Source organism: Petromyzon marinus, unplaced genomic scaffold (genome assembly GCF_048934315.1).
Source record: "Petromyzon marinus isolate PM22_M1 ecotype Great Lakes invasive population unplaced genomic scaffold, UKy_Petmar_22M1.pri1.0 PM_G_Scaffold_30, whole genome shotgun sequence".
NCBI lineage: Eukaryota > Metazoa > Chordata > Hyperoartia > Petromyzontiformes > Petromyzontidae > Petromyzon > Petromyzon marinus.
The window spans coordinates 50,072-60,000 of record NW_027422873.1 but is presented as its reverse complement, the minus strand read 5'-3'; the positions used below and the strand labels follow the sequence as shown (position 1 = coordinate 60,000).

The following is a 9,929-nucleotide window of genomic DNA, read 5'->3' as shown; positions in this document are numbered from 1 at the left end:
TCACTCAATCACCCACCCACCCCCTCACTCACCCAGCTACTCACTCACTCACCCACCACCCACTCACTCACCCACCCACCCACCCAATCACTCACCCACCCACCCACCCACTCACTCACTCACCCACAACGCTGTGTGGTGGAGGGACCGAGACACAGGACGGTGGAGACCACTCCCCTGTCTTCCACCGGGGGTGGTCAGCTACGATCCTCACACGGACGCAGTACTCAGCAGCGCCTCTAGGCGGAGGCACCGCGTGGTGGAAGCGGCATCCTACAAAGCGCTCCTAGCAGCAGCATCATCATCAGTAGCATCATCATCAGTAGCAGCAGCATCATTAGTAGTAGTAGCATCATCATCACCTACACCACCTACTCACTCACCCACTCACCCACCCATCCACTCACTCACCCACTCACCCACCCCCCACTCACCCACTCACTCACCCACCCCCCCCACACTCACCCACCCACCCCCCCACTCACCCACTCACTCACCCACCCCCCCCCCCACTCACCCACCCACCCACTCACCCCCCCACCCACTCACTCACCCATCCACTCAACCATCCACTCAGCCCCCACCCACCCCCCCACTCACCCACCCACCCACTCACCCACCCACCCACTCACCCCCCCACTCACCCCCCCACCCACTCACCCCCCCACTCACCCACCCCCCCACCCACCCCCCCACCCCCCCCCCCCCACCCTCACCATGATGGTGGTGCCCCCCCTCGTGAAGACCTCTGCCTGCTGGTGATGCACCACGTCACTCCGCGCCATTCTCCTCCTCCAGCCACTCGTCATGGAGACCGCCACGGAGAGCTCCCACCACTCTCCCTCCTCCTCCTCCTCGTCGTGGTGCTCATCCTCGTCGTCGTGGTGGTCATCCTCGTGGTCATCAACGCCGTGGTGGGTGTTGACACGGTCCGCATCATCAGCGACGTCATCGTCATCATCATCGTCATCATCATCATCGTCATCGTCGTAGTCGTCATCGTAGTCGTCATCGTAGTCGTCATCATCGTCTTCGGTGTCCTCATCCTCAACACGGCACTCCTCCTCCTCGTCACCATCAGCCTCCTCCTCCTCCTGCACCGTCAGTCTCTTGTGGAGCGTCACGGTGACCGTAGGAGCGCTGAGCACAGCTGAGACACGGGGGGGGGGGGAGAGATGACGTCTCACTCACACAGAGACACTCAGAGACACACAGAGACACTCAGAGACACACAGAGACACAGAGACACTCACAAAGAGACACTCAGAGACACTCACACAGAGACACACACACAGAGACACACTCACACAGAGACACTCAGAGACACACAGAGACACACACACACAGAGACACACAGAGACACAGAGAGACACTCAGAGACACTCACACAGAGACAGAAACACACAGAGACACTCACACAGAGACACACAGAGACACACAGAGACACTCACACAGAGACAGAGACACACAGAGACACACACACAGAGACACACAGAGACACTCACACAGAGACAGAGACACACAGAGACACACAGAGACACTCACACACAGAGACACTCACACAGAGACACACAGAGACACTCACACAGAGACACTCAGAGACACACAGAGACACTCACATAGAGACACTCAGAGACACTCACACAGAGACACACAGAGACACAGAGACACACACACAGATACAGAGACACACAGAGACACACAGAGAGACACAGAGACACACACAGAGACACTCACACAGAGACACACACAGACACACACACAGATACAGAGACACACAGAGACACACAGAGAGACACAGAGACACACACAGAGACACTCACAAAGAGACACACAGAGCACAGAGACACAACAACAACCGCCATTCGCCACTAAGTGGCGGTGACGTCACCACGACGCTTGTGCCAGGCTATGTGCACCCTGAGGCCACGTGAAGTGTCGAACGCCCGCTGGCAGGAGGTCACGGGGCAGACCCAGGTGCCACGGGTCGACTGACTGAGATGACTGGCTGATGCACCACCTGTGCCCCCTACTGTGCCAACCTGCTGTGCTTTAGCCACCCGGCGCTCCGCTCGTTGTTCTGACCGTCGCTCCTCCGCCCTCCGTTGTTGTTGGAGGGCGACTGCCTCCAACTGCCCAGTAGCATCCTTCACGAGCCTCCTCCACAGAGGCCGATCTTGACACCGCTGGTACCAGTCATCGGCAAGTCCACTCAGCTCTACGTCCTCCTGTACCACATCACTCCATCTCTTCTCTAGCCCGTGCCGCGCCCGCCCAGCCCCCTCAATCCGGCCAAACAAAAGCTGTTTCGGCATGCGGTGGCTGGGCATGCGGGCTACATGACCCAGCCATCGCAGCCTTGCCTGCCGGAGGAGCTCACCGATGGGACCCTGCCCAGATCTTTCAAGGATTTGTGAGCTCCTCACACAATCCAGTCTGGTTAAACCCAGGATGGATCGTAGGCAGGCCAGCCTAAATGTTTCTAACCGGCGAAGATGTTCCATTAGGGGGGTCCACGTTGCGCAAGCGTAGAGAAGGGAGGGAATGACCGTGGCCGAGAAGACCTGAAGCTTAGTGCGGAGCGACAGACCAGGTAGCTTCCACACAGCGTTACGCAACCGATGAAAAGATATTGCCGCTCGACTGATTCGGAGTGAGACCTCTGCTGTTAAACTGGAGCCAGTCATAAGCACACTGCCCAGGTATGGGAAACTCTCCACTCTCTCCACAACTGCCCCATCACCGATTGGGAGTTGTGGGGGTGGAGTGTCCGATGGTACAAAATACCCAGGCAGGTGCTTAGTTTTGCTGGGGCTGATGGTAAGGCCCCACCTCTTAGTGGCACGCTCCAGTCTCAGCAGCAGCGTCTCCAACTCCTCCTCTGACTGAGCAGCTATTACCAAATCATCAGCATACATAACGTGGTTGAGCAATAGGGAGCCATCCCTTGACCGCACCCGGGCATCGATTAGCCTCCCATTATATCTGTACCATATGGAGATTCCCCCGGTACAGCTATTGAAGGCTTCATGAACTACGTGGTCAAAATAGATGTTAAATAATGTGGGAGCCAGAGGACATCCCTGTCGCACTCCAAGGTGTAACAGAGACACTCACACAGAGACACACACACAGAGACACACAGAGACACTCACACAGAGACACTCACACAGAGACACACACAGAGACTCACACAGAGACACTCAGAGACAACAACCGCCATTCGCCACTAAGTGGCGGTGACGTCACCACGACGCTTGTGCCAGGCTATGTGCACCCTGAGGCCACGTGAAGTGTCGAACGCCCGCTGGCAGGAGGTCATGGGGCAGACCCAGGTGCCACGGGTCGACTGACTGAGATGACTGGCTGATGCACCACCTGTGCCTCCTACTGTGCCAACCTGCTGTGCTTTAGCCACCCGGCGCTCCGCTCGTTGTTGTGAGCGTCGCTCCTCCGCCCTCCGTTGTTGTTCGAGTGCGACTGCCTCCAACTGCCCAGTAGCGTCCTTCACGAGCCTCCTCCACAGAGGCCGATCTTGACACCGCTGGTACCAGTCATCGGCAAGTCCACTCAGCTCCACGTCCTCCTGTACCACATCACTCCATCTCTTCTCTAGCCCGTGCCGCGCCCGTTTTGCCCCCTCAATCCGGCCGAACAAAAGCTGTTTCGGCATGCGGTGGCTGGGCATGCGGGCTACATGACCCAGCCATCGCAGCCTTGCCCGCCGGAGGAGCTCACCGATGGGTCCTTGCCTAGATCTTTCAAGGATTTGTGAGCTCCTCACACAATCCAGTCTGGTTAAACCCAGGATGGATCGTAGGCAGGCCAGCCTAAATGTTTCTAACCGGCGAAGATGTTCCATTAGGGGGGTCCACGTTTCGCAAGCGTAGAGAAGGGAGGGAATGAGCGTGGCCGAGAAGACCTAAAGCTTAGTGCGGAGCGACAGACCAGCGTTACGCAACCGATGAAAAGATATTGCCGCTCGACTGATTCGGAGTGAGACCTCTGCTGTTAAACTGGAGCCAGTCATAAGCACACTGCCCAGGTATGGGAAACTCTCCACTCTCTCCACAACTGCCCCATCACCGATTGGGAGTTGTGGGGGTGGAGTGTCCGATGGTACAAAATACCCAGGCAGGTGCTTAGTTTTGGTGGGGCTGATGGTAAGGCCCCATCTGTTAGTTGCACGCTCCAGTCTCAGCAGCAGCGTCTCCAACTCCTCCTCTGAATGAGCAGCTATTACCAAATCATCGGCATACATAACATGGTTGAGCAATAGGGAGCCATCCCTTGACCGCACCCGGGCATCGATCAGCCTCCCATTATATCTGTACCATATGGAGATTCCCCCGGTACAGCTATTGAAGGCTTCACGAACTACGTGGTCAAAATAGATGTTAAATAATGTGGGAGCCAGAGGACATCCCTGTCGCACCCCAAGGTGTACAGGGAATGGCTCTGACTCCCGGCCACGTAGTTTTACCCGGGCCCGCTCACCATCATGAAGGTCCTTAATGATCGTGAGCAGAGGGTCAGGTACTCCAAAAGCACGAAGAACGACCCAGAGCCCAGGCCTACTGATGGTATCATAGGCCTTGACCAGGTCAATAAAGCAGAGATGTAGGTCTTGTTGGAATTCCCTACACCTCTGCTGTAGCAGACGGACAGAAAATATGGCATCTGTGCAGGACCGCCCTTTTCTGAAACCGCATTGGGGCTCCGCAAGCCTCTCCTCAGCGTGCCTGGCAAGGTGATGCTGAATAATCCTTGCCAGGACCTTTCCCAGCACACTGAGGAGTGAGATGCCCCTGTTACAGTCTGTGCGGTCCCCCTTCTTAAAAAGGGGGACCACCAGGGCATCCTTCCAATCCTGCGGAACCCGTCCAGTGGTCCAGACTGTTATGATGTCATATAGGGCAGTCTGTGCACAAACGCCACCCTCCCTCAGCATTTCACTTGGGAGATCATCTCTGCCCGCTGCCCTTCCTGGTCTCAGACTCCGGATCGCCTTCAGTACTTCCTCAACAGATGGCACCTCAGCCAGCCACTCACAGGGGGTGACTTCTTCCAATATTTGAAGCACCACAGCCTCAGCAGGGTCATCCTCACTTTGTGCCACGATGTTTTCCTGGCTGAGGGATTTTCCCTCCCCCAGGACCTCACAGAAATGCTCATCAAATCTGCAAACCTGTTCCTGGGGGTCGGAGATTGGATCACCGTTTTTTTCCCCTAATGATGGTAATAGGTGTGGCGCTGCAGGTTACTTTTTTGATGGAGTTAAATAGAGATTTGTGATCACGGGCCACTGAGGCAGACTCCATCTCCTCAGCAACCCGCGACCACCACCCATCCTTGCAGCGTCTCACGGCTCTCCGAACCTCCGAGCGAAGGCTGCGGTAAGCCTCCTCATTCTCTGATGTGGGATTCTGTAGCCGATGACAGTGGGCCTGTCGCTTTTTCTCAACCATCCTGAACACCTCCTCTGTCAGCCAGGGTCTCTGGGGAGGTCTGGACCGCGTACCTAAAGCAGCCATTGCAGCTGCATGAGTCACAGTCCTAAACCTCGCCCATTTACCCTCGACATCAGGAGGAGTCGGGGACGATGCCAATCCCAGCCGCAAGCGATGATGAAATTCTCGCTTGCAACTTTCATCAGATAACTGAGACCAGGCCACTTTAGGTCGGAATGGGGTCCTGGGTGTACACCCACCACCGGAGTGGAAGAATGGCAGGCGCATCTTACAGATGACTAGTCGATGGTCAGAGGGCAGATCAGCTCCACGGTAGGTCCTGGTGTCAAGGACATGGGCTCGCATTCGCTGGTCCGTCACTATGTAGTCCAGCAGATGTTCTTGCTTGGACCCGGCATGCATCCATGATGTTGTGTGGATGCGCCGATGCCGGAACAGCGTGTTGGTAATTACAAGACCATGGGCTGCACAAAAATCTAGCAGCCTCCTACCGTTGTTATTGAGCTGATCTGACCCATACCCTCCAATCACTCCAGACCAGGTGCCAGTATCATGACCAACTCAGGCATTGAAGTCACCCAACATGATGACTCTATCCCGAGGGGCCGCTTTAGCCAGCACCTGTGACAGGAGGTCATAGAAGGCATCTGACTCATCGGCTTTGCCTGCATCCCTCCACGGATGTTCATCTTCGGTGGGGGCATAAGTAACCACGACCACCATTCCTCGCCTCCGGTTGATGGGAAGGCGAGCCAAAAGTAGCCTGGGGCTTACAGCTTCCCACACCTCACCGCCACGCTCCCACGCCCCCTTCATTCTTTTGTTCAAAAGAAGACCCACACCCTGTTGTTTGGCAGTCTGCTGCCCCGAGTAGAGGACTGTCCACCCCTCATGGTGGCAGGAGCCAGAGCCGGTCCAGCGGACCTCCTGAATGCCGCATAGATCCAGGCGGTACCGGTCCAGCTCCCAACAGAGGAGTGGCAGCCTCTCCTCCGCAGTGAGCGTTCGAACATTCCACGTGGCCACCAGTAGTGGCTTTTCGACACACATACACACAGACAGACACACAGAGACACAGAGACACTCACATACAGACACTCATACACACATACATACACACAGACAGAGACAGACACACAGACAAATACACAGACACACAGAGACACAGACACACAGGGACACTCACATACAGACACACATACACACAGACACACACACAGAGACACACAGACACACACACAGACACACAGAGACACACACATAGACAAAGCCACTGACTTGTCTTCAAGGGTAAGACCTCAACCACGACCCAGGGCAAGGAGATTGGTGAGGCCACTGGTGACGATGATGAAATGGTGGCTCTGACGCGCAGCTGATAGCGGTCACCGGGATGCCGCAGAGCTGAGGAGACATCGCACCGAGTCTCTGTTGTTGCAGCGCAGATGGTCCGCCAGTGGGCTCGTCCATAGCTGCACAGACAAAGACACGGGGAGGAGGTGGTGAGGAGTGGGTGGGTGAGTGGGTCGGTGGGTGAGTGAGTGGGTGAGTGAGTGAGCAAGCGGGTGAGTGGGCGAGTGAGAGAGTGGGTGAGTGAGTGAGTGGATGGGTGAGTGAGTGGTTGAGTGGATGGGTGAGTGAGTGGGTGGGTGAGTGAGTGGCTGAGTGAGTGGGTGAGTGAGAGAGTGGGTGTGTGAGTAAGTGGGTGAGTGAGTGCGTTAGTCAGTGAGTGAGTGGGTGGGTGAGTTGATGGGTGAGTGAGTGGGTGGGTGAGTGAGTGACTGAGTGAGTGGGTGTGTGGGTGAGTGAGTGAGTGGGTGAGTGAGTGAGTGAGTTGGTGAGTGGGTGAGTGAATGGGTGAGTGAGTGAGCGAGCATCTCACCGTTTGCTCTCCACTCTGTAGGTGACGCTGCTGGTGGCGGGGTTCACGTCAGCTGGGTCCCAGCGGAGTTGTGTCAGCAGGTCTCGAGACTCCACGCGCACATTCAGTGGAGAAGCCGGGGCTGGGGAGATGGGCAAACGGCACTCAGTGTGCGCTAACCACTGCACCACCGCTCCCCACACACTCACACAAAGTGCGCTAACCACTGCACCACCACTCCCCACACACACACTCACACAGTGCGCTAACCACTGCACCACCGCTCCCCACACACACACTCACACAGTGCGCTAACCACTGCACCACCGCTCCCCACACTCGCTCACACAGTGCGCTAACCACTGCACCACCGCTCCCCAAACTCACACACACAGTGCGCTAACCACTGCACCACCGCTCCCCACACTCACACACAGTGCGCTAACCACTGCACCACCGCTGCCCACACACACTCACACAGTGCGCTAACCACTGCACCACCACTCCCCACTCACACAAAGTGCGCTAACCACTGCACCACCGCTCCCCACACTCACTCACACAGTGTGCTTACCACTGCACCACCGCTCCCCACACTCACACACACAGTGCGCTAACCACTGCACCAACGATCCCCACACACACACTCACACAGTGCGCTAACCACTGCACCACCGCTCCCCACACTCGCTCACACAGTGCGCTAACCACTGCACCACCGCTCCCCACGTCCACCACAACCTGGCACCCGATGTATCGACCGGCTCGGCTCACCGTGGCTGCTGCACCACGTGACGAGGTGGAGGAGGAGGAAGAGTAGGCCAAGTCTAGAGACGAGTTGACGCATCGCCATGGAGCGATCTTTAGTCACGTGGAGAGAAATTCGATTCCCGGTTCGATTAACTATACTCGCATCGATTCTTAATGGGATAACATTAGGAATCGATTATTGTAGAGTAACGCATGTATAGAGTCGATTTCATTTGGGATAACATGGGAATCGATATACGGTTGATTAAGCTAATTAAATCGATTTCCGTTCGGATAACATGAGAATTAAGCGGTCGAAAATTAATCTTAATGAATCGATTCCTACTTTGATTTCATGAGAATTGAACATGATCGACTATCGTGTGTGGGTGTGATGCCCACCTGTGTGTGTACCTGTGTGTGTGCACCTGTGTGTGTACCTGTGTGTGTGTACCTGTGTGTGTACCTGTGTGTGTGTACCTGTGTGTGTGGTCCGGAAAAACAACCCCCTACCTCCTCGCGGTGCCGGACGGGCAACTTTGTCGTGGACAGTGCTGTGGCGGGAGATCCAATTTTGATTGGCACCTCCCCTCATGGCATATATGTCCACCACAGGGGCTAAACGGGGGCTCTGGACGGGTGTGAGGGGCTGGTAACCCCTCCACCTTCAATTAATTACCACGAAACTACGAATTAAACTGAAATATGTAACTAATAAGCTTGTGCCGGAGGCCCCGGGGGGCCAGGCGTCCTATGACGTCTCCTGGCCAAACCCCAATTAGCGGAGTCAGGAGATTGAATACCTACCCTCGGGTCTACTCCAGAAACAACGAAAAGCCACTACGGGTGGCCACGTGGAATGTTCGAACGCTGACTGCAGAGGAGAGGCTGCCACTCCTCTGTCGGGAGCTGGACCGGTACCGCCTGGATCTATGCGGCATTCAGGAGGTCCGGTGGACCGGCTCTGGCTCCTGCCACCATGAGGGGTGGACAGTCCTCTACTCGGGGCAGCAGACTGCCAAACAACAGGGTGTGGGTCTTCTTTTGAACAAAAGAATGAAGGGGCGTGGGAGCGTGGCGGTGAGGTGTGGGAAGCTGTAAGCCCCAGGCTACTTTGGGCTCGCCTTCCCATCAACCGGAGGCGAGGAATGGTGGTCCTGGTTACTTATGCCCCCGCCGAAGATGAACATCCGTGGAGGGATGCAGGCAAAGCCGATGAGTCAGATGCCTTCTATGACCTCCTGTCACAGGTGCTGGCTAAAGTGGCCCCTCGGGATAGAGTCATCATGTTGGGTGACTTCAATGCCCGAGTTGGTCATGATACTGGCACCTGGTCTGGAGTGATTGGAGGGCATGGGCCAGATCAGCTCAATAACAACGGTAGGAGGCTGCTAGATTTTTGTGCAGCCCATGGGCTTGGGATTAGCATCGTCCCCGACTCCTCCTGATGTCGAGGGTAAATGGACGAGGTTTAGGACTGTGACTCATGCAGCTGCAATGGCTGCTTTGGGTACGCAGTCCAGACCTCCCCAGAGACCCTGGCTGACAGAGGAGGTGTTCAGGATGGTTGAGAAAAAGCGACAGGCCCACTGTCATCGGCTACAGAATCCCACGTCAGAGAATGAGGAGGCTTACCGCAGCCTTCGCTCGGAGGTTCGGAGAGCCGTGAGGCGCTGCAAGGATGGGTGGTGGTCGCGGGTTGCTGAGGAGATGGAGTCTGCCTCAGTGGCCCGTGATCACAAATCTCTATTTAACTCCATCAAAAAAGTAACCTGCAGCACCACACCTATTACCATCATTAGGGGAAAAAACGGTGATCCAATCTCCGACCCCCAGGAACAGATTCGCAG

General features: G+C 56.0%; 1 protein-coding gene across 1 annotated transcript in view; it reads right to left on the bottom strand.

Moving 5' to 3' along the window:
- LOC142915356 (uncharacterized) overlaps window positions 1-8,216 on the bottom strand; it is a 19,048-nt gene extending 10,832 nt beyond the window's left edge. Inside the window, exons 1-5 of the mRNA XM_076061197.1 lie at window positions 8,104-8,216; window positions 7,351-7,471; window positions 6,750-6,940; window positions 717-1,150; window positions 124-286 (exon numbers count right to left, since the gene is read on the bottom strand). Of these exons, the coding sequence (XP_075917312.1) occupies window positions 124-286; window positions 717-1,150; window positions 6,750-6,940; window positions 7,351-7,471; window positions 8,104-8,182 (988 nt within the window). The 5' untranslated portion in view covers window positions 8,183-8,216. The remainder of the gene's footprint in view (window positions 1-123; window positions 287-716; window positions 1,151-6,749; window positions 6,941-7,350; window positions 7,472-8,103) is intronic.
- Window positions 8,217-9,929: the final 1,713 nt, after the last annotated feature.